Source organism: Panicum virgatum, chromosome 2N, assembly GCF_016808335.1.
Source record: "Panicum virgatum strain AP13 chromosome 2N, P.virgatum_v5, whole genome shotgun sequence".
NCBI lineage: Eukaryota > Viridiplantae > Streptophyta > Magnoliopsida > Poales > Poaceae > Panicum > Panicum virgatum.
In genome coordinates this window covers 3,278,090-3,303,364 of record NC_053146.1, presented here as the reverse complement: position 1 = coordinate 3,303,364, position 25,275 = coordinate 3,278,090, and the positions used below count along the sequence as shown (strand labels likewise).

The window sequence follows — 25,275 nt, the reverse complement described above, 5'->3', positions numbered from 1 at the left end:
CTGCTACTTGCATCACCGGAGTCGCCGAGGAGTACGCCGGCGACCGGTCGAGCCGAGGCAGAGCGCGCGAGGAAGAAGAAAAGGAAAGGGCCAAGGACCCTCGCTTCCCATCCTATCGTGCGCCGCAATCTTAGCCGCAGATGCTCGATCCAACGGCTCCCAGACTATCCAGGGTGGACGGTATTTTATTTACCGTCCACCCCCCTGGTCTGCGTGGGTCGGGCTGCCAGCCTGCCACTCGCCACCGCCCGCCGGCTGACATCGTCGGCGCAACCACGCGCGCCCTTGCTCCTTCCCTCCACCTCGATCTCCCCAATCCTTCGGCGAACGTGCTGCTGGATGAGCGCTCGTGGCGCGCGGTCGTCTGCTTGCTCGGCTTGGGAGCTCGGGCATCTCTCGCCACCGCCGACCGCACCATGCCGGCGTGGCGGCGTGTGCCTTCTGTCCTACCTCTACGGGGCTACGACCCCGCCCGGAAGCTGCCCAGCCACCATCACACCTCGGCGAGAACTTGTGCCGGATCATCAGGGGCTGAACCGAACGCCATCGCGCGTCTCCAGTCATGACTCGGCGGCAAGGCGCGTTCTCTGTACAGACGGCACCTCTGCTTCTGGGAGCAGGTGGTAATGTGATTAATCTATGCCGCCATGCCGGTATGTAGCAAGCTGTAGGGAAAAACTGAAAACGGGAGATCGATGCGTATGAATCTGATTGCTGAAAGATATTCAGATGATCGATGCTGTTTTAGCTTTTGGGTGGTTATTTTTTAGATAAAGAAGTAAAATGTTCTGACCTCTACACTCACGAATTTTTGGGTGTAAGTGATGCCGCTCTTGTTTCTTTTTTGTTTTGCCACCTGGCAACCTGTATTTCAAGGTTTGCAGCTGCTCTCTGTTCTTTCGTTTGTCCCCTTTCAGCATTTGCATTGTTTCCATTCCATTTCCAAACAGCATGTCAGCATGTGGGTATAACACATTTGCTTGTTTCCAGAAACCTGCCTTGTGTCATGACGGAAAGGGTTCAGACTTCAGAGAAGAAAGTGAGCTGAATCATGCAAAATAATCCAGGTTCAGCAAGATATGGTGAGCTAACCGTGGAAGAACCATGGACGCAACGTCATCAAACCATCTTGATCCCCACATCTCTGCTTACCGAACGATGCATCCTGCAATGTCTGGGAAGGCATTGTTCGATCACCATTGTTCAACAACCAAAATGCCAGGTGATGGCTGATGATCGATCACCATTGTTCAATCCTGAACTATAAATTGACGACCATCTCTCCCGTTTCTGCATCACAAGTTGACAACAAAATCATACCTAATAACCTAGCTAACCAAAGCTTACGCCTTTGCCATTGCAGTTATCACCAGCCCACCAATGGCTTCCACCTCGAGCCTCCCCGCAATGGCCCTTGTCGTGGCACTCATGCTAGTCCAAGGCAGCGGCACATGCCACGCGGCTCGCCGGCTTGCCGACGCCACGGTGCCCGCCGCAGCACCGGCAGCTGCCATCCCGGCCGTGCCGAAGCCGACGGTGCCGGCAGTTCCCACCGTGCCACAGATCCCTGCCATATCCGCGGTCACCGTGCCACCGATGCCAGCGGTGCCGACCGTGCCGGCGGTGACCGTGCCAACGGTGCCCGCAGTGGTAGCCATGCCGGGCGCCGCGCTTCCACCGGTTCCCACCGTCGTCATGCCTGCCGTGCCCAAGGTGACGTTGCCATTGATGCCGGCGGTCCCTGGCATCCCGAAGGTGACGCTGCCGCCGATGCCGTCCATGTTCATCCCCGGCGTGCCAACAATCCCCTTCCTCGCACCACCACCCAAGGCCTAAGCAAGCCATGTAAATCATGGACGTATGCAGATGCAGACATCGTGCTCTTCAGTTCGGCACACAGGCCAGCCAGATGGTTGTCTTCAGTTGTCAATCGGTGTTCCTTTTTTTGTGATGGTTTCATCCATATTCTTGTGTAAAGTTTGAATGTTAATTTTGTAATTTTGTATGTATGCACATATTTGTGTATATGGTATACGTATGATTTTACCTTTTTTAACCAATATGATTTTATTTTGACCTCTGAGAGAATATCTATAATTTTATCTTTGTTAACTCTTCATAGATTACAAGCATAGTAGTTTTACATTCTGGTCTACAGTAAAAAGATCTAAAATACCTGTAATTATTTTCCCCTTCAGAACATGTACATGGCAAGGAGGCATGATTTGCTCAGATTTTTGCAGAAATACTACATATATATCATCTATCTAATCTACCTCTATGCTGTTTTGGTATGCTGCTCCTGCTTTAGTTTCTTCTTCCTTGGATGTCTCTGCAGCATCTGAAAATGTCTCCCCAGCACCTTTTCCAGCTTCGAATCTCGCTCTCCTCTCAACGGCCTCCCGCACCCTCTGTGTAAATTCTTCATCAGATCCTGTCAGCATGTACCACAGCTTCATGTTGATCCTGTTGGCCACTAATGTTTGGTGCCGAGGCTCTATCCTGTCCTCCAGGGAGTAACTGAAGAACCTGAAAACCATCCAGAGGCGAGGTACAAGGGTGACGGTGACAACAAAGGCAAAGCATCAGTTAGGTATTGATATCTTTGTTTTAGATGCAAACAATGAACTCCAACTCACCGTGGAAATTCGATGAGGTCTTTCAGTGGTCGCACCATTACACGCCTCAAGTACTGGCATTTTGGCTTTAGGATGTCCACGTTGTATCTGAGAAGTGCTGGAAAGTCGGCAACCATCTGACCGAGCACAAAGTGGTAGATACCCAGTGACCGGAAGTACTTGACGCTAACTTCTAGCTTGTGTGCAATACTACAGCCCAAGAGCTGTGGATCCAGAGCAATAACCTTTCCAATGTCATCCTGTTTTACTCCACCTTTTGTCAACAGGAATATAACCTTTGGTTTGCACACGTGTAAGACAGATGGAATAGTAGAAGGAATATGTAAAAGTAAAAAAATCTGGAAACAAACGCACCATTTATACCTAACACATTTAACTGAAAATATGTTGCCAAAGTTTTTTTTTTAAAAAAAGGAACAGGAGGGACGAGCCCTACTGGAGGGAACTTCACAAGCACATTGCCGATTGCATCACTCCTTACACCAATATCTTGTAGAAATTGTACCTGAGACAGATGTTTGCATAGAGGTAGAGGAGTCAAACTACCAGACTTCAGAGCGTTAAGATCTATAAACCCCAGTAGCACACAGCAGAAATAATTAAACACTTAGTCCTATTGGAGATTTAAAGAGGAAGTCTCACAAATCAAAATATTTTCAAGGAGGAGCTTAGATGATCATAATAGTTTTCTGTGAATACGAGAAGTTGAAAAGCGCATAACAGCTAAAAGACGCGAATATATTTCAAAGCTAGTATGAAGTTACCTTTGGTGCTATCACTGTCTCCAAATCAAGACAGAATATTGTAGGTTAGACCAGCAGCATTCGCTTCATGCCATCCCATGAAACATTCAGGTGATACAGATACTTCACAAGAGGCTTCCACCTTTCTTCAATGCTACAGGCCATGAGTTGTGGCTTGAAAGCCAGTAGCCTCCCAAGTTCTTCGTTGCTCAAACCAAACTCTTTGAGATATTGAACCTGTGACCCAGAATGATATTTCGTTAGCAACTAGAAAAATAGAAGTCAAGGAACTGAATGTAATATCTAAACTAACTCAGAACTGAATGTAATATCTAAACTAACTCAGTAGTTATCAGAGACCTTCCAAAAGAAACAAGGAGGGTTAGTAAATGAGTTCCTTACTTCTTTATCAATTCACACTTCAAAGTAGATAAATTATTTCATATGGAACTCTCAAGACATAAGACCACATATTGCTCATCAGCACATTGATGCATAATATTAGTAGGGGAAAGACATACTGCGAGTCAGTTGTATTCACCCTTTTTTTCCTAGAGTACAAAAATAAATAGAGCTTCAACCATTCTGAAGATCAACTCTTCTTTTCGTAGCAATGAACAAAAAATGAACTGCATAAAACAAATGAGGCTAACAATCCTGCCAACGTACCGTGTGCAACAAAAATAGCACAGAACTTAAACTAAATGTAAAGAAAACACCTTACTGTTCATCTCTTCCAAGCTTAAAAATCCAAGAACTCTTGGATAGTCATAGACCATAGTGCCAAAATCCTTCTCATCCATTCCCATATCCGTATAAAACCTCACTCTTGTCTCCAACTCATCCATGGACAGATTCAGCAGCTGTGGACATCTACTGACCACATAACCAATCCAGTCTCTCCTCACACCACAGCTTTCCAGATAGTCAATAATCTCTTCCAATTCTTCAAAGCTTCTGTTCAAAAAGGATCCACCATTGGCAAGGACACGTCCCAAAAAATCTCCTTTTACATAAATTGACCTCAGCCACTTTATGATCATCCTTACTCTCCCCAAATCACCAGAACACGAACAAACTACTTTGGCAATTTGGGGATATGTCATAGCATTGTGCTTGAACCACCTAAAGTATGCAATGCAATCATCTCAATTATAATGGAGAATTGCACGTGTATAAACTATATAAATTGTAAATTTATGATTGGCAATGCATCTGGTAGTGGAATTATCACAGTTCTTGTGCAGACACAACAGAAATAAACCGAGGAAACAGATGAAGGAATGCAAAGCTGGGATCTTTACTTGACTAGCTCGACAAGACCGGATTCCTGGATGTACACCTTTGCCCGCGCGTTGAAGGACATATGCGCGAGGTCCGTCCGGTCCCGCCGCATTGCAGCGGCCTCGATGACGATGCGGTCCACGAACGGCCCCATCAGCGCCGTGAGGTTATTGATGTACGTCAGGCCGCCGACCTTCCCGCCGCTGAGCGCCGCCACGAGCACCTCGGCGGCCACCGCGCGGCGCACCTCCAGGGCGCGCCGCAGGACGGCATCCTCCACCTCGGCGAGACCACCGGCGGCGGCGGAGCTTGTTGGGGTGGAGACGTAGCCCGGGAATCGGTGCTCCCGGCGCGGCGCGAGGGAGGCCCCCTCGGCGGCGAGGAGGGCGGCGGAGGGGGCTGGTGCCGGGGGTGGGAGGACCGGGTGGGTCGCGGTGGTGGGGTTCTGGAGGCGCGAGGCGGCGACGAGGGAGGGGAGGCGAAGGCGATGGCGGCGGCGGGAGGAGGGGTCGGGGGTGCGGTGCGGGAGGTGGAGGCCGAGATGTGAGTGCGGGAGAGTGGCGGCCATTGGAGTGGAGTGGGGGAGCTCTATCCACTTTGCCTCTTTGGTTTGGGGCCTGGTTCCGCGGGAACGATTTTCTCAAAAATAAATTATTGTCTGCAAAAATTTTAACATTTCAAACAGACTATGTAAAAAAATTGGTGTTGACATATCTAGGAACACCCTGATTTTTAAGGAGTTCTGTCTTTATTCAGTACTTTTTTCTTCCTACCTTCTCCTATCCTTTTTCAACTTCGTCGAGGTTTCCCAATAATTATCCTACAACTTCTCTTATTCTTCTTTATATACTATAAAGATCGAAAATAATTAAAAACATTTCTCATCCAAATTGGGTCCGCCATACCCCTCATGCCGGACCTATCTGTCGAGGCCGAGGGAGGTGGAAGGAGGTGGAGACCCATGAAAATCACATGTTAGCGAGTTTCTGGAAAAAAAAGGTCGACTTTTTTTCCACCGCTCCCGAACATACCCGCCCGCGTACCCTTCCCGCGGTGAAGGCTACCGCCTCGTGGTACCACGCCTCCACCGAGCCGCTGTACCCTGCCGGGCGCCTCCGCCACGCCGGCGCGAAGGCATTTTTCACCGCGCAGAGCAAAGTAGAGCAGCGGTGGGATGGAGACCCCATCGTCGACGTGCGACGAGGGCTCCGAGCTCGACGCGCGCTCGCTGTCCGACTACGGCGATTTTGACGACCTGGACCGCCCATCCCGTGGTGGCAGGTATGCGCTTCCGGCGCGGGTGCCGAAGCCGCCGCCGCCGCTGCTCAGCACGACGCGGCGCGCCGACAGCGTCGTGCGCGAGGGAAAGGCCGGCGGCAGCGGTAGGTCCCCCGTCCCACACCGGAAGACCTCTCTGTCTCTAGCTTTCGACCGCCAGCATCCCGCCCCTCTCCTCCTCTGCGGCTTCTCGCCACCCTCTGCTTTCCCCCTCGCCCTTTCTCCAACCTCCCCTCCCCGTTCTGCTCCCCATCCATGGCCTCGGCGGATCGCTCTCCACCGGTGGCGGACGAGCGATGCCCGCGCCCGTCCCTCACCGACGCCATCAAGTCCCTCGTCGCCCAGATCCTCGGTTGCGTTCCCCTATCATCCCGTCCCTTACTCGCCGCGCTCCCTCCCGCTCCCCTGCCGAGCTCATCCTGTGGCACCACTAATTCGCCCCTCTCCACGAGCAACTCTGAACTCTTTGCCTCCAATTCGGCAACCATGACCTTCAATTCGGCGGTGTCGGCATCCTGATCTCCTCCTTATCCTCCAGGATTTCCTTCCATAGGTCAGTGATCCTCCAATTTTTTATATTGTTTCGTTTTACTTGCATTGGAATGCATCATACGGATCTAGAGTTGTTCGCTATCGCTGCCTTCTTGATTGCTAATAACTGCACTGAAACCTCACATCAGCACAATCCCTCCAATCCGCGAGCATCTCATCCTTGTTTGCTCCGGCAGGGTGGCCCTCTGTCCACTGCAGTCCCAACCGTCCTGCACCAGAGGTATTGTCTCCTATCGTCCACTTTTGCATACTGCTGCGTTTTGTTTCATTCTGAATGTTTAATCGTGCTGTTCAAAATTGATGCATTGTTACAGTAAGACAACAAAGAACCTTGGTTAAATGAAAGTAACGTAAATTATTGTATGAGAATAAAATTCATAGTTCCTTTCTATTCCAGTCAATCATATTTAAGGGATCAGTATCTGCAATGTTCAATGTACCAGATCCAAAATTCAGATTATGGATATCCAGAAGTTATCATTGTTATGTTTTTCCAGAATTTGTTTAGAAGCTATGCATTTGTATCAAATAAGCTATATGATTTATTTTACCAGTGAAAGTTTCTGAGATATTTTTGAAGCTATACGTTCAGATCTCATTATTTTATTGGAGTTAATCCCATCCTGAGTACAACTAAACCATGTTAAATAGTTCATTTTTTGGAAGAAACCTAATGGATGTCTGAAGTATCAGCAATTTTTAGTACTCCTAATCATCTAAAGATGAGCACTTCATCAGGTTAGGTGGTGCGGTAACTTCTCAGGTACGGTGCGTCTGTGGCCACCTTGAACTGTCAATGAAAGTGTACTTGTATTGTTAGATCAGTCCATGGTTTTACTCATTTGATGTTTCAGATACTTTAAAAAACACAAAGTTTCTTTTTCGTACAGAAGTTAGTTTGTCTACACAATGTACTCTTGAATTTTCTTTTGGCTGTTGCAGTTAATAGGTTTCGGCTCCTATTTTAGTATCCAATGTTCTCAGAGATTACCTTCAGAATTCGAGTAGTATGAAAATGTGAGGCACCCTATGGTGTTCAGTTTCAAGGACTAAGAAACTTGGCTTTTTCGCAGTACCCAATTATCTACCTTTTCTGACCTTCCATGCTTATGGTAACATATTTTTCTCCATGATAGATATGGATGGCTTAGTCATGCTATTATTTGATTGTTTACTGGTGAATTCTGTCCATTAGGTTCTTCATTAAAAGTGCAGCAGGATAATCTATTTCTTCGGGGCCAGTGGCAGCTATGGCTTGATTAAAAACATAGGTACTTAATGTTGCATATTAAGTTTACAATTTTGTATTTGTAACCAAATATTATCAGGCTTCATCGAAAGTTCTGTAAAAAGTAAAGGAATTGTGGAGCTCGATTGCTTGGGACACAATTCTAAATTAAACCAATCAGATCCTGCACAACTTTCTTTACAATATAAAAACATAGCACGTGCGTGTCGCACGTGCAATATTACTAGTATTCTATAAACTTTGTTAGAATAGTTTGATCTAGAACAAACTTACTTATATTTTAGGATGCAGGAAGTAATAAGTGAAATAAATCCACGTCATTCTCTCATATAAAATAAGGTATAGAGAAAAGTATGGCAGAGGTTTCAAAAAAAAAAGTATAGCGGAATAATGCTACATCAAGAGACCTCTCGATTTAGAGCCAAATCGAGGGCCCCTCCCATTACAACAACGTAAAGTATCAATCGAGGTAAACAAAAGTAACAAATCAGATGAAGTACCTCGGTGGGAGGTGGGTGGAACAATCGGGCGGGTTGTGGGCGAAGCGACCAGCGGTTGGTCGCCGCCGAGCGCGGGTGGCAATGGTTCGGGGTTGAGGAGTTTCCATGGCCGGTGGCTTTAGAGAGATGGTCGTGGGTAGCAGCCAACTAGGCGGAGGAGGTGGGCATGAGCGGCAAAGCCAGCAACGATGGCACTGCCGGCAGGGTGGTGGAGGAACAGTCGTGTGGGTAGTGTTAGCGGTGGCGGGGGCGAGCGGTGGAGGCGGACGGGGTTGGAGCGAAGGGGAGGGGAGGGGAGGGGAGGGAGAGGATTGGAGCGGCGGTCCTTGTTGGCATCGGAGGTGATGCCGGCGAGTGGGAGGTCTGTGGCAGGGGCAGAAGGAGGTGGAGAACGGCGAGGACGAGTGGTGGAGGCTGATGGGGTTGGAGGGGATGGGAGGGGTTGGAGCGGTGGTCCTCGCCAGCATCAGAGGTGACGCTTGCGAGGGGAGGTCTGCGGCGGGAGTGGATGGAGGGGGCGGAGGGGAGGGAGGAGAAGAAGATAGGGGCCTCTCCCTCGGTGCCTAAATCGAGAGCCCTCTCGGTGTAGTCGGGTCCTCCCTTGTTTTGCTCTTATGCGCATACAAATGTCAACAAAAATCAAAGTGTGTAGATCTTTTTTGAAACTTCAAATTCGTTCTTCTCTTAAACTTAGACCAGCTTTTACATATGTTTCAACTTTGTGTTACATGCAACAAAACAAGATCCATCATGGATAGTTTCTTATTTTTCTAAATATTGGAAAACTTTCTTGTGAAGCTAGAACATTTTTTATTTGATCGTGAAGCATTTGTTCTAAACATCAGTAATTTTTTTAGGATAGAACAGTTTTTACTTTGAACATGAGATATTTGTTCCACTGAATAAAAAAATGATTTAGAGAGAGTATCATCCAAACACAAGTGTGGTTTTACCATCAAGATCTTGTTGTAAAGAAAAAATAGTGCTTTGAACACTATAATCTATAAAACCTATATAGAAGCTCCCCACTAAGCATCATTAACTTTGATTTCTCTCAACTCACATTGTGCCACATCATCAACAAAACTGTGTACATTCGATCTTAAGCCCAAGTTTAATCATGACAGTTGATTCATCATTCTAGCTTATGTCTAACTACAACAAAAACAGGTTAACAACGACCTTTTTTAGGAGCTTTGAGGCAGGCACAAAAAATAACCGCCTCTGTACAGAGGTGGTTATTTCTTATTAACTGAGGCGGTTACGAAAACCACCTCAGAAAAACGATTAACAGAGGCGGTCAATTTTAACGTGACCGTCTCAATTAATCGTCATATTTTCAGAGACGGTCCATTTACAACAGCCCGCCTCAGTTAATGGACCGAGTCCATTAAAAACCCATACCCCAGCCAAACCCTAACCAAACTCTCTCTCTCTCTCTCTCTCCCTCCCTCCCCCTCTCTCTCCCGCAATGGCAAGTGCGGCGGCGGATCCGACCCACGCGGCCTTCGACGCGGCGGCCGGCGGGCGGAGCCGGCGCGGCCTCTTTCTCCCCTTCCTCCTTCTCTTTCTCTCTCGCTCCCTCCCTCTTTCTCTCTACCTCCCCGCGCCGCTCGAGGCCGGCCTCTCTCTACCTCCCTCTCTCACGCGCGAGCGACTGCTAAAGGACGGGGGCGGCGCGAGCGACATTTTAGTTGGTCAAATTTTATTAGCAAGCACCTAATTATTAGATGTAAGTTTATACCAACCCACTTAAGCATATAAACATAAAGGATCCAACATTATAAAGCCTTAGCACCACAAATTAAATTATTCTTCAAGTTCGATTATCATGTGAGGGTCCAGGCCACTCTTGATCGTGAGCACGGCTGATATATCAGTTTACACTCTGCAGAGGTTGTACACTTTCACCACAAGTCGCATAAAAGTTCAAAAGAACTTTGGACCCAACCACATTGTGCTGATCAGGCACAATACCACACTTCCGAGGTGTGATTGCATAGGGACGCGACAAGTCCTTTACAAAGATTCCCTAGTAAGAAGTAGTTCGCTAAGGATTTCGGAGCAGTAGCAGCATAAACCTCCCTAATGGGCATAGTGTCTTAGCAAAGCCCACTTCCCAAGAGGACCAGGTTATACCCTGTCAACCGCCGCCCCTCTTACCCTTTCAGTAAGACCGCTTCAAACTAGAGTCTCTAATTAATTAGCCAAGACCAGAGTCATGTGGTTCTTGTGGTTGTACTGTTTTCCTGGGGTGCTTCTCCATGTTCTAATTAAAGCCATATAATCTTGTAATTAAGCACAATATAACAGCATGAATAAAGCATGATTAACATTTCTCCAAAGATTATGATATCACAATCCCCAATGTTAAGAACCTAAGCATTTCTACCCAACAGATACATTAAACTCGGTGTTCAAGGTTTTGGGGTAAAATACTCGGTAAAGTCCTTAATATGTGTCCTATCAAATTTATGCAACTCAACAATAAAGTAAACTGAATTATAATGCTATTATTAGGACAAAATGGAATATACAGGGAGAGAAGTCCACTTGCCTTCCTTGACAAGCTGTTGTTGCTCTTCTTTGAACTGCTGCTCTTGATTTCCCTCGAACGACGTGTCATCTACACGATCGCACAAACAAAATATGCACAAAATAAGGAACAATACATAAAAAAGTGAAAACATAGAAGGATATGGTGATAAAGCTGTTGAACGCCTTGCGAGGATCGCGTGAGCGCAAGGATCGCTGAAATTAGAGTTAAAACAAGAAATATATGGCTAAAGCATGGTTCCAGGGGCTTTTTTGCGAAGAAACAAAACTTCCAGGGACTAGATCTAAAGAAGCTAGAGGATAGAACAAAATTAAACCTAAACTTCAGGGGTTAGCTTGCAAAATAGGGGTCCATGGATGGTGGGTTGGATTTTGTAGAAGTGTAGGGGTGAAAACAGAAAGAAAAGGACTTGTTTGTAATGACTTTTGAACTGGGATGGACTGTGGGTTGATTATCAAAAAACCCAGGGGCCTTTTGCAAAAGTACCAAGGGTTGACCAATATCCAAGGGTATTGACTTGGATTTGATTGAATCCGATCTGTCGGTTTGAGATCCGACGGTGTGGAGGACGGTTTGTCGGCTCGGCTCAAAGGCTCAGCCCCTGGCGACGTCTCAGGTGAGAGGCTCGGGGTGGGGCTGGGCAGCTCTTCTGCGCACGCGGCTCGAATGGGCGGTGCTAGTAGCTTGGCTCGGCTCGCTCGGGCGAACTCGTGGCGTACGTAGTGAGTGTCGCACGGCGGATGGCCGGAATCGGCCATCTGGACTCGGTTTGGGCCAGGGAAAGGCTGAAGAGGAAGAGGAGGGAACGGGGAAGCCGATTGAGGGGTCGGGGAGGCGTTGCGGTGGCCGAAGTGGAGCTCACGATGGTGAGGGACGGACGGTGTGCTCTGGCGAGGAATTGATGTGGCGCTGGTGCGGGAGAAAGAGGGGAAAAGGGACTTGGGGCATCCTCACCACGGCGCGCAGCTCCAGAGGCGGCTAAAAGTCGACGAGACATGGTGGTGCGGGAGATCGACAACGACGTCACTCCGGACGCGGCGTGCGGCGGTGCTACAGGTTAGAGAAAGGGGGTGCAAGGTTCGAGAGCAGGGAAAGGTGCGAGGCAAGAGCTCGGGTGTGCCATTTATAGGGCGAGGGAGGGAGAAGGAAGGCCGGGAAAGAGAGGGGGCGACAAAGCTCGATGACCAGTCTTGATGGCCATAATGGCGGCAACGGTTACGACCGAGGGAGGGGAGGAGGCGGGGGGATGGTGGTGGCACTGATGGAGGAATCAAAGCTGGCTCAAATGGAGATGGACGCGAGCGGGCACGGGCACAAGCACTCGGGCAAGCGGCAGTGCGCGCGGTAGTGGGGAGCTGGGTGGCCAAAGGAAGAAGAGGGGTCCGACATGTGGGTCCCACCTGGCAGTGAGAGAGAGCAAAAGGGAGGCGAGTTGGGCCAGGTGGCTTTGCGGGAGAAAAAGGGAGGGAGGGGAAAAAAGAGGGTTTGGGCTGGGCTGGAAAAGAAAGAGGGAGAGGGAGATGTTTGTTTCTTTAACAGAAGTAAAAAGATACATTTTTTTAACAAGGCAAAAAGGTCTTTTTGAAATTAAAACTTTTATTTTTTTTAAAAAAAATGATTTCGGGTGTTACAGCTGGATCTCAGTGGATCGTGGCAGCGAGGCCACTCTGCCACTTACAATGCCCCATCACGTATTTAAGTCGTCCGCATTGGATTCAGTCCGCCGCCCGTGAGGAAGGGAGCTTCGAGGTGGCCTGCCACGGCACATTAGTCGGACAGGCTGAGCCAATGGCACGGGCCCTTGGGGCGCGAACGCCCTAATGTGGGCCGGAGCGAGCGGCAGGCATAGGCACCTGTTGCTAGCTTGGATTCTGACTTAGAGGTGTTCAGTCATAATCCGACACACGGTAGCTTCGCGCCACTGGCTTTTCAACCAAGCATGATGACCAATTGTGTGAATCAACGGTTCCTCTCGTACTAGGTTGAATTACTATCGTGGCACAGTCATTAGTAGAATAAAACTAACCTGTCTCGTGACAGTCTAAACCCAGCTCACGTTCCCTATTGGTGGGTGAACAATCCAACACTTGGTGAATTCTGCTTCACAATGATAGGAAGAGCCGACATCGAAGGATCAAAAAGCAATGTTGCTATGAACGCTTGGCTGCCACAAGCCAGTTATCCATGTGGTAACTTTTCTAACACCTCTAGCTTCAAACTCCGAAGGTCTAAAAGATCGATGGGCCATGCTTTCTCGTTCGTATTGGTACTGGAAATCAGAGTCAAACGAGTACCTCCCCCCGTCCCCCGTCCCCGTGTATAGGGTGCCGGTCATCCAAAACTGACACCACGAGCATGCTTTGCCTGGCCCTCACTGGAGATAGCCTCCATAGGAAGGAAGGAGGGTCAGGCGGGCCAGGCGCAGTGCCCTGTAAGTGCATCTAGGCCCTAATGGGTTTTGATGAGTTGATTGACAATATGATTAAAGAACTATATTGTTGAAGATTGTCATGAGTAGGGATTTATTTGCAAATCAATCATTGTCATTAGCTCATGTGATGAAGAATCAAACAAAGGGAAAATATCGTTGAAAGTCATGCATAATGTGAAGGAAAATAGAAACAGGGGTTCCATGCAATAACAACAAATGTTTCCTATCTATGGCTTCACATAAATTGAGAAGTGATTGATAGATGGTATGATTGCAAAGCGAGACAATCGTATGAGCATATTTTGTATTTAAGTCATTAATATTGTTGGAAGCTTGAGATATTGAATATTACTTAAATGATCAAGCTCAAGCAATCAAATAGAAAGTTCAAATGGAATTCATTGTTGATGCGCAAAGCTTAGCTCAATGTGGCAAGGGTAAGTGATAAAGAAACCAATCGAGATGACTAGTGCGAGGGACTAAGCAAGCTTTGTTGAAGCGATGGCTTACCATGTGCGAATTGCTAGGGTGAAGTTGCTAGTATCCGTGGGGTTTTCGAAGTATCATATCTAAGCATCATTGGGAGAAGTAATGCAATGCATCTAACATTTTATGGAGTGACTCGAGGTTCCAAGGATATATTTTTTTCAAATGTGTGGGAATTCTAAGTCACTAGCTCAAGTATGGTTTTGCTCAAGACAAAATACAATGTTGAAGTCCCAAGATTAACAAAGTCAAAGTATGGCAAGACTGAAGTGATTCAAGGCTCAAGTGATTGAATTGTGATTTATATTTAATCTTGAGTATAAGTATGCTATACTATCAAGAGGGATGCAACATTGATTATTTGACTCGGTCAAAAGTGCTCATAGGTTACCCAAGTGAGGATCCTGAGAGAAAACCTCTAAGAAAGGGTAATTTAACTATTTGCCACTCTTACGGTTGCCACCTGCTCATTTGCCATCCTTCCAAACGAACCTAATTTTTTGCCACCATCCTCTACCCAAAGCTAATCTTTTGCCATTTTATCCGAAGTGGCGCACCAGATCAGCTGGCCAGAGTGGAGAGGGCACACGAAAAGACCCCTTTGCCCCCACCATATCCCAGCACACATTGCTCCCTCTCCTTCTATCACTATGACTGGTGGGACCCCATATTTTTCGACCTCCGTCCTCTCCTTCCTTTCACCTGCACCGTTCGGAGTCCGGACACCTCCCTCCAAGCAAGAAGCCAGCTGCTGCAGCTAGCGCCTCACCGCCTTCCCGCTCGCCGCACACCGCTCACTCCCAGCTGGGCGCGCTGCGCCGTTGCTCCCCTCGCGGCTTACCGCCCCGGTGCTCGCTCTGCACCGCGTCTCGCCCACGCCGCGGCTCCCCTCACCTCTCGCCACCCCGCCATTGGCTCTGCACCGCGTCTCGCCCGCTCGCCGCACGTCACATGCCGCTCGCTCGCGGCCGCACGCCGCTCGCTCGTGGTCGGGCGCCCCACGCCGTTGGTCGCCTCGCCGCTCGCCGCTCCGCTGCTCGCTCTGTGATGCGTCTCGCCCATGTTGCCCGCTCTGCTCCGCCGTGCTGCACCACAGCTCGCTGCGTACGGCCGGCTCCGAGCTCAGCCCGCGCCATGGTAGGGCGAGACGTCGATGCACAATGCAGGGTCTGGATCCGCGTGCTGTCGATATGGTCAACGGGGAGTGGGGGATCTTGCCCGCCCACGGCCGCGCCCCGTTGCCGCAGCCGAGCACAGCATGTACGCTCACACACCGCCCCGCTCGATGAGGTCCTGTATGCACGCCTGGATCTCGGCGGGCGCCGACGCCGTGGGCCTGTCCAGGTGTGGTGGCATGGTGGCTAGCACGCTAGGAGGTGCGCCGTGTCCCTCCAATGGACGGCCACAATACTCAGTCCAGGAGGTGCTCATGGCGGGCACGGGCCGTTGGGAAGAGGGAGGCGGAGGTGAGAAGAAAGAGAGAGCTGGAGGGACAGAAAGGCAAGGGCAGGGTGGTCTTTTCGCGTGCCCCCTCCACTCTGGCTAACTGATCTGGTGCGCCACCTCGGACAAAATGGCAAAAGATTAGCTTCGGGCAGAGGACGATGGCAAAAAATTAAGTTCGTTTGGAAGGATGGCAAACGAACAGGTGCCAACCGTAAGAGTGGGAAATAGTTAAATTACCCTCTAAGAAATAACTTAGTACCTCTTGGATGATCAAGTCTTGACTTGATGGACCAAAAGGAGCCTTTTACCATTGGTTTGGGATTCTCTGACCCTAACCGGTTTGGGGGACCGGTCTAACCGGTCGGGGTGTAACAGCTAGTCTCAAGGCCAGACCGGTCTGGGGAACCGGTCAGCACTGACAGCTCTAACGGCTAATTTTTGGATGGTAGGTATTTATACCCCTTGGCCCCCTCTTGCGTGGGCTGCTGGTTCTCTGGCTATTCTTGAGCTTCTTGAGACATTTTCTTGACCAGCTAGCTCTCCCCAACACTCTTTATGAGTTGTCCTAAATGGATTGCATATCTTTTTTTTTGGGTTGAGAGATTGAGTGTGTGTGAGCAAAGTGACCATTGTGAGAGCTCTATTTCGAGCAGCTGAGAGCAAACATAGCTTGAGCACTTTTGGTTCCATCAAAAAGTCAATTTGCATTTGTAACTCTTGGAGGTGAGCCTCCTAGACGGCTAGGCGTCGCCGGCTAGCTTCCGACGGTGTGGTGAGCAGTGGCAAGTCTGTGCGGGCATGATCTTGCCCCCTTGGTGGAAAGGATCAAGATAGTGGAAATGAGGAGTGGTTGAAAAAGACCCAACACAAGGGATCGAGTTGAAAGAGACTCACGCCTAACGAGTTCCTCAACGGAGAACAGAGACATATGATTCACTTTGGTGAATCAAACTTTGGAAAACAAATCAATGTGTCTCCACTTTTGTTTGCCTCATTACTTTGTATTCTAGCTTTACTTTGTGCTTTCGCTCGATCTACTTGGTTGTAGTGTTTTCGTGTATGCAGGGATTTTGAATACACTCAATATCACCTGCAGAGGAACTACTTCAAGTTGTATTTGTGCTAGAATTCAAGAAGGGGAGAAACTCTGATCTTTAGGCAGGTTCATCACAGGACCAGTCTAACCGGTCACTCCAACCGGTCTGACCGGTGGCCTGTTTTGTTTTGTTCACTAAGTGTTAGACCGGTCTGACCAGTCTAGCTGACCTGTCTGACCGGTATGTGTACTGAATCTAGTTTTAAGTGCTGTAATTTGAAAAAAATTAATAACACATATTCACCCCTCCTCTAGGCGACATCCAAAGATCCTTTTCATGCCCGGAGTCAACATCGCCTTGGGGCGGCACATGCACCCTGAGTGCCACAGTGACACGTGTTGTCAGCCACCCGGACGGCCCGGGACGTGGCTACACTAGGGATGCCACAATCCTAAAACGGCTGATGCGACCGGGTAGCCGCCCGCCCATGACGTCAAAAGCATCATCATGAGCTCTCAGCGCAGGAATTTACACGGCGGGATGCCCCTCACCCCCTCCCCCTCCCCCTCCCCCAATCACGGACGACGATGTACGACAACCCCGTCTACAAGCTTGCTCCTTTTCTATCTCTTCCTGCTTGTAACGTTCCACCTCTTCCACATATAAAAGGGATGGCATGACCGTGACCGGGACAGAGCTCTCTGCGCAACTGCATCCGTTGACAAGTTGTTGAGCTCACCTCAGTTCTTAGACACACACACCTTGTGCGTGATAACGCGAGTGGCCGACCTGGACGTAGAGCATTCCATTCGAACCAGCATAAATCCTTGTGTTTTCATGCGCACTATCCCAGCTAGACATGTAATGCAAATTTACAATTCGGCGGATCGAAACATCGACAGCTACGCTGGCAGTGCTTGCCGGGTCAAGCCTGTGCCGAGGCGGGGCTTCCCCGGCGGCCTGACGACCGAAAGCAGAGCCATTCTTGCATCGCCCCTAGTTGTCTCCGGCGATGGACAGCAACGGCGGCAGAGCCATCTTCACGTTGCCGGATGCTACCGATGTGCCAAAAACACACTAGTGTTCATGTTCTTACGTGGGTGCTTGCGCATCCACTGGTGATGCTGTTCATCACCTATGTGTGCATAAGAACTGATTTCTTACCTTCTTACCTCTTTAGCTCATGTAGAACTTCGTGCTGACAATGTGTTAGAAACCAGGGTTTTTCACACACTCATGAACATAGCACACATGAACAGGAAGAGAGAGTTCTTTCTGTATTATTCGTTCTCTTTTCTTATTGTTACATACACAAAGGGTAACCTCCTATTTCTAGGAAGAGGAGGATGTCACGCAATGTGAACTCCCTGATTTTGTTCTCCCTCTTTTATTTAATTAGCCACATTCAGAGTCACATGTTCACATTGATTCATAACAGTTCCATCAGCGAATCGATTACTAGCATGTTTTCAATTGTTGCCCAGATTAGCTTTCGCGATGCATTATATATACCGTATTTATTGCTCTTCCGGTGATCTCTTGGCAGCCAGTACAAATATATTTTGTTCAGTAGTATCAACATTACATACGTGCGTTTGTGTTATCCGTTCTTGTGGCTGATCGAGTTCGATTTCCCGGTGACCTTCGTGGCCTCGTCACTCATAACGTTGGTTGCAGCGTGTGCTATACCGAGTGTATTTTATTTTTCTTGACTACCTTCCCCTCGGCCTCTTGCACGATAGGAGGACTTAATTTCAGCATGATGGAATGGTGGCGATAGGTGTTACTTGGCGCAAACGAGCTTTTCCTTTCTGTCTTTGATTACTTCTTCGCATTGCAGAAAAAAGGGAAAAAGATAAAAGAAACCAAGAAAATGCAATAAAATCTACAAAATTTTTTATTATTTCTATATTTCTTTAGTTTTCGGGTGGGGCAGTAGAGAACTCCGCCCATGCAATTTTAAGGTAAAAAAAGGGAAGACTGGCTTGCTGTGTGCAACTCTCCTGGTTTCTATCGCGGTAATGATGGCCAGCAAGCACAAGATACTGAGTGGATATTGTCTCTTAGCTACTATGATCTGCCTATGCATCTAAAGACTTGCTTATTGTATCTAAGTGTGTATCCCGAAGACTATTCCATTGAGAAAGATAGTTTGATATGGAGATGGATAGCTGAAGGTTTCGTGGAGAAGAAAACAGGAACCAGCTTGTTTCAGCGGGGGGAGGAATACTTCAATCAGCTCGTAAATAGAAGCATGATCCAGGCAGTCAGGGATGAGGACCAAGGTGGGGTCATATCTGCGTGCCACGTTCATGACATGGTGCTCGATCTCATCCGTGGCTTGTCATACGAAGAAAACTTTGTGACTATCTCAAATGATGACAAAGTCACGTCACCTTCAGGAAACAAGGTGCGCAGATTAGCTCACCAGAACAGAGTGATGAAGCAATTAACCCAGCAGGAAGATGATACGGGCACGGCAAGAGTGAGGTCATTGGTTGCCTTTAGGTGTGATATTGGAAGTTGGGTCTTGCATCCAAGCTTTAAACTCTTGCGTGTGCTAGCTTTAGAGCGATGCAATACGCAAATGGTATTTAAAGACTGGCAGGTTCTTAAGCACCTTGGAGATCTACTTCATTTGAGGTACCTTGGGATACAAGTTACACGTGGTATTTATAAGCTCCCGGAAGAAATAGGAAAGCTCAAGTTTCTACAGATACTTGACTTGGACAGATCTGGCATACGGGTACTGCCATCTGGTGTTTGCCAGTTAACGCAGCTGGTCTGCCTACGTGGCTACCATACGCGCGCGCCGGATGGGTTGCTGAAGAAGCTGACGTCATTGGAGGAGCTGCATATATGTATCGACAAGCTGAATCACGAGTCCAAGCGGCAATTTGTGAAGGCCCTCGGCAACCTGAGCGAACTCATAGTGCTTCACATTAATGGTTCTTTGGAAGGGACGGTGCAGTCGGATCTAGCGCAGTCGCTAGGGAATCTCCACAAGCTCCAGCATCTATCACTATTTGGTGATGCTTTCACAGCATCTCCACAAGCCTCATGGGCGGAGTGGGACAGGGTGGTGCTTTCACAGCATCTCCAAAGTTTGATAGTAGAAAGTGTAGCGTTCCGTCGGCTGCCATCATGGGTTAACCCTGCACGTCTCCCCAGCCTATGCATCTTGGACTTGTTTGTGGATGATATAGACGAGGCCGGTCTGCGAGCCGTGGGCGGGTTGCCACAGCTCCGTCGGCTCGATCTGTCAACGCCTCGGTCTGCAACTGTTGTTATTGCCGACGATGGCTTCTTCCAGAAGTTGCGACGTTGCAGATTCTTGGGCTGGATGGTGCAGTTTGTGGTCAACGAGGACTCGGCTTGTGTTTCATTTAGCCTCTGGGATGGAACGCAGCAGGGTGCTCTGGCAGCCTTTGGTTCCAGCACAGAGGACGAGTCCTCCAGCAGATCAGTCCCACCAACCGTGATGCCAAATCTCCAACACCTCGAGTTTCAGGTTCCCGTCAGGGCCCTATACAAGGATGCGAACGGTAGCTGCCGCAGCCTGGGGTTGCACTGCCTCCCTTCGCTTCGCAGCGTCAAAGTATATGTCGCCTGTTTGGGTGCCTCTCCTGATGACGTGGAGAAAGCAGAGGCTGAGCTGAGGCACGCAGCACAACTCCATCCCAACAGCCTCGAACTCGATCTCCATCGATGGGATGAAGATCAAATGATGCGACACTCAACGGATCAAATCGGCGATCAGGTACATACCAGATGCTCTGCTCACTCGGGTTCGTATGTAAATTCAACAATTTTTATTTTTTTTATACTGATGATCGAATTCCTTCCCGCTTCCAGTCCAAGGATGGTGATGATTTGTGTGAGGTTGTTGCCACAGAGTTAGGAGCCGAGCCCACAAGCGCTTGAATCGGTTGGACGCAAGTCATCCTTATTTCCTTCCCGTAGCATACATGTAAGCACACTCATTTCGGCCCCCTGCATTCTACTTCTACATTATTATTACTTCATCTGTTTCATTTTCTTCGGTCTCTTCCGTTGCACTACCTTCTTCCACGTTAATAGTCCGTCTGGGAATCAGTTACTAGCATGCGTGTTTTCAATGTTCCTCAGTTCGCTGGCAAACAGACTGTATTTTACTTCCTCCAGGTATACATATAATTAAGGAAAAGGTCCAATTTACTAATCTGATGAAGATTCTCTTACTTCTCGGTCTGTTTTATTTTATTCTTTTTCTACCATCTTCTTGGATGTTATGCCATGAATATGTTACTATAATGTTTTTGCTTTGGTAGGTTAGATTGCATGCCGCATTATACCCTATTTATTGATCTTTAATAATTGCATTAATACACAAATTAAATCTCTTGGCAGCCAATCCTCGGCATATCAAATTTCGTTCAGTAGTATTGCACATGTCCGATCCGTTCTTGTGTCGAGTTCCATTTCCGATGACTTTCGTCGCTCATTAACGTTGGTTTCAGCGTGTGGAAGATTTTAGGTTTCTTGACCACCTTCTCTGCCCTCTCGCAGGTCCAGCTTGGCTTGCTCAATGGGAGGACTTAATTTGACCACGTTGGAATTGTGGCACTATGTGTGACCTGGCGCAAATGGGGCCTTCCTATCTATCTTTGTGGGTCCATGTACTTTCATTGCTTCTTAGCTTAGAAAAAACAAAAAAATAGAAAACAAGAAAAAAAGAACAAAAAATGCAAAACCTAAAAACTACAAAAATGCATTATTTCTATATTTCTTTTTTTGGGTTCATTGCTTAGATTAGAAAAAACAAAAAAAAACAGAAAACCAGAAAAAAAAATGCAAAACCTAAAAACTACAAAAAATGCATTATTTCTATATTTCTTTTTTTTGGGTGGGTGGGTAGGGAACTCCGCCTATGCAACTTGAAGTAACACTTAATTTCGCATAGCTGGTCCCAAGCCCAGAAAAAAAGGAGGAGGGGCTACCCATTCACATTGCTGAGATGTTGTAACACTTTAACTGTTTGGTCATTTCGTTTTGTTCCCATCGTTCTTATGGTTTTAAGCCCATCGGTCAGTTCCATGACAAAAATGTTCTCATATTTGAATAGTGCTGCATCGTAGGAACAAAGATCGTCATAGACTATAGGTCTTGATGGTACTTTTATGAAAATACGAATCTATTGTGTGAGAAATTTTTTTTCTTTTCGTTTTTAGTATATTACAGTAATGCTGAACTTTTGATTTCCCCATGGCTATCTTAGGATGCTCTTACATTTAGTGGTAGATAGAAAATTATTAAACCATTTCAAACGTCACAAGACCTCATCATCAAGCTAAGCTACCTCATTATTAACTCGCCAGCTTCAGTCGTGGAGTATTCTCGCTACCTACCGTTGATTTGCTTTCAAGTTTTGGAGCTGTTACCTCACCACATAAATATTCAGTGGGTTTCTCTAGAGGCTGCCTTCTTCTCCGTGACGGTGCTAAGGTTTGAAATCAGTGGCGGTGGTGGAACCGGGACATGCCGCTGCCACCTCCAGGCGGGACGGATCCATAGACCTCTGGACCCCGAAGGCTGCCCTCGGTGCGGTCAACGCCAACGAGGAGATGGGATCCAGCCTCGACGCCTACCGGTCCAGCCTCAGTGGCCATGGATCTGGCAAGGTGGGTTGTTCCCTCCTCTACTTCTCCAATCTCCAGCACACCCCGCTCTTCGCCCCCCATGATCCCGGCCCCTCTCAATCCCCTCCTGCTCCAGGTATGCCCTCCCTTTCTCTTCCCTTTCTGCTGTGGGTAGGTCCCTGACTAGGTGTGTGATGTGTCTTGGGTCGTTTCGGTAATGTGTTCGATGATATACCTCCGAGGTTATCCTTGCATTGGTTTGATAAATTGTTAATTCCCCTTCACTGATCAGACAAACTCTAGGTAAAAGGCCTCTAGCTCCTCCTTGATGTGTTGTATTTATGCAAATTGTTCCTGTTCTGAATAATCTAGTTCTTACACTTGATATGTGATGAAGAATTATTTATAAGCTCCAGAACGTGCAATATGCGAAGGTGTATATACTCTAAACCTGTGCTTGTATAGGCTATTGTTATCGCCGTAAATTTACATGATTAATTTATGGGCCGAAAGCAAGATGGACTTAAAGCAGAAGATTAAAGAAGGCTTGTAAATCGGCTCCTGTGTGAGCATTTGGTCCACATGGGCCATGTATCTTTAGATTTAGTTTAAGATTAGAGATAGAGTCCGATCGGGACAAGATTAGCTTAGATTGTTTCCCAAGTCTCCGGACTATAAATATGTACCCTATGTTATTCATGAAAAATAAGAACGTCATCACGTCTCGCAAACAATAATCTCGGCGCATCGCCACCCCTAATCCTAGGGTTTCATCCAAGTAAGCGCCATGTTGCCCTAATCGTTTCACGCGATCAGGGCAGCGTTGTTCTTGCTTTTACCTTGGTATTACTTGTATTGAAGCATTTTTTATGGCGAGTAATGCTAGTTATCCTGATGTTCGTAGCATGGCTTTTAGTGGATCTGTTGTGCTTCGTTGCTTATCATCTACGAATATCATGTTGTCTTTGTGCATTCACGTTTTAATCTTATACTAGTTCTTGTCGCATAGAATTAGTTGCACAGAGACAACACCCTGCTTCTTTTATATCTAGTAGATCTAATCTGTTATGGTTTGCTCTTATCTCTAAGAGTTGGCGTAATATCTGTTAGATTAGGCCTTGCAAATGGGTTGGATGATCCGGTGGTGTACTAGATGCTTTATCTTAGCCTTAATAGGGATTGTTCCGGGAATCGGCTCTTGCTAGTTCTTAGGCCTCTGTTTTGGGTTTTGGTTTAGTTATCTGTTACGATCGTTAGGCCCAGTCACGTGTAGGATGTTCCGATCTAGCAGTGAAGCTTTTACCATCGTGGATTGGATTGACTAGATTTAATTGAAGCAGCTTTACAATCATTTGCTTTATTCATCAATATCTGGATAGATGCAGATCCGATCTGACACCGGGACTCGATCGGCTCTTTAAAGCCGATGCAAGAGTCGTCCCGGGGAGCCGACCATGGCTCGGACTTATGTTTCCACGTATTTGTGTATGCAGGCTAATCGTCGCAAGCACGTCCACACCTTCCTGATCGGGTATAGGTTAGGTGGCATGCCCTGCGTCTTCTCGAGCCGCGGCGTGTGCTGGAATTGCGGGCCGTCGACGAGGGAGCAGTGCCTGCCAGCGCCCCGGCAACCTCCCGGCTCTTCGTGTTGCCTGTCGCTGCTCGCCGGTGGGTTTCGACCGACAACACATTCTGGCACGCCCGGTGGGACACTTCTCGACAACAACGTCCCATGCGACAATGTCTGGAGCTCAAGATCAAGAACCCGCTCCCAAGCCCATCACGTATGAAGAACTCCCTCCTGAACACAAGAAGAAGTACGATGAGATCAAAGCTCTGTTGGAAGCCGATCTCATCGGCTCCTTTGAGAGGACCCGCAACCATGGCATTAAGTGGAAGGGGTTCTCGCCTGAAGGCGCTCTCGATAACGTAGATTTGTCTGTACCATCAGAGGAGCGCACCAGGGCCCTGCGTCAGGAGATGAACTACATGGTGGCCCATACGCTTCATCGGCACCCTCAGAGCCTGATGAACGAGCTCGAGCGCGTGGCGCATCGCGTCATCCAGGAGATAATCAAGAACCAGTACTCTCCATTTGGACCAACCTTGGGGAGTCACACAGAGGAAGCTGCACTGCATTCTAGGCCGCAATTGCCGTTCTCATTTGCGGCCCCAAAACCACAAAATTCGCCGATCTACGTCGTCCACAAGATCGGCGGTGATCCTGGAGAAGGCCAATTCCTCACCGAGCCGCCCAAGGAGATCCCGCATGGCTACACGTGCACCTACATCCCTGACAGCGCCAATCCATCATGCTCGGTGCAGATGGTAAATCCAGGAGCTTCTGGAGCAGACGCGGAAAAACAAGCATGGTTGGCAAAGTACGCTACCGGGCCGAATGCTGAACCATCGGCCCAAGGAGTTCTTAGTGTGGAGCAGGTTAGTGCAATACTGAGAGACCAGTTCGGCATCCTGCCCAAGAGGAAAGCGATCGGCTATTCCAAGCCATATCCAAGTGATTACGACTTGATTCCGTTGCCACCCAAGTATCGGCTTCCTGAGTTCACCAAGTTCAACGGGTCAGAAGGAGCCAGCTCCATAGAGCATGTGAGCCGATACTTAACGCAGCTTGGGATGATCTCAGTATCGGATCCTCTGAGGGTCCGGTTCTTTGGCCAATCTCTTACAGGCCCAGCTTTTGGATGGTACATGTCATTGGCTCCGGATTCGATTCGAACTTGGAGGCAGCTGGAAGATCAGTTCTATACCCAGTACCACTCAGAGGTTGCTGAAGCTGGGATTGCCGACCTCGCCCAAGTCAGGCAGAAGCGAGGTGAGACTGTGTCGGAATACATACAGCACTTCAGAGAAGTCAAGAACCGATGCTACTCATCGCGCATCACAGAGAAGGAGGCAGTCGATTTGGCTGTTCTGGGACTCGCTAAGCCGATCAAGGATCTGGCTTTTCAGTTGGAGTTCACCTCTCTGGCACACATGGTGTAGAAGCTTACGGCATATGAGCTTTACCATCCTGAGTTGTACCTGGACAAGTTCAAGCCCCATGTAAACATGGCTCAGGCGAATGAATCTGATGACTCTGGCGAGGAGCAAGAAGTGGCCGTGGCAGAGTGGACTCGGGGGGCAAACCCCGTCCCGTGCAAATGGATCAGACAGCAGGGGCTTGTGAAGGGCTTCGACTTCGACATGACCAAAGCAGAGAAGATATTTGATCTGCTCCTCAAAGAAAAATAGCTAAGGCTCCCAGAGAATCACAAGCTACCGACGGCACAAGAGCTGCAGGGAAGGCCGTACTGCAAATGGCACCACTCGTTCACTCATACCACGGGTGAATGTAAGGAGCTGCGTCGTCAGATCCAATCGGCTATCAAGCAAGGCCGATTAATTCTGGCTCAACACACGATGAAGGTTGACACGAAGCCCTTCCCACAAGCCAA

At 48.2% G+C, this 25,275-nt stretch overlaps 2 protein-coding genes, 1 long non-coding RNA gene and 1 pseudogene across 3 annotated transcripts in view; 3 read left to right on the top strand and 1 right to left on the bottom strand.

Moving 5' to 3' along the window:
- Positions 1 to 18,737, top strand: part of LOC120663066 (disease resistance protein PIK6-NP-like) — a 53,357-nt gene extending 34,620 nt beyond the window's left edge. The window contains exon 3 of the mRNA XM_039942101.1: positions 18,602 to 18,737. The gene's annotated coding sequence lies outside the window, so the exon portion shown is untranslated. The remainder of the gene's footprint in view (positions 1 to 18,601) is intronic.
- Positions 1,306 to 2,073, top strand: LOC120663069 (protein PELPK1-like). The gene has a single exon (XM_039942103.1). It carries the CDS (start codon positions 1,381 to 1,383, stop codon positions 1,834 to 1,836), a length of 456 nt encoding a protein of 151 aa, XP_039798037.1. The 5' UTR covers positions 1,306 to 1,380; the 3' UTR covers positions 1,837 to 2,073.
- LOC120663071 lies at positions 2,091 to 5,258 on the bottom strand (annotated as a pseudogene).
- A 1,330-nt stretch (positions 18,738 to 20,067) lies between the features above and the next one.
- LOC120663074 lies at positions 20,068 to 20,927 on the top strand. The gene is made up of 2 exons (XR_005670299.1): positions 20,068 to 20,172; positions 20,751 to 20,927. It is a non-coding gene; the product is annotated as an uncharacterized LOC120663074 (long non-coding RNA).
- Positions 20,928 to 25,275: the final 4,348 nt, after the last annotated feature.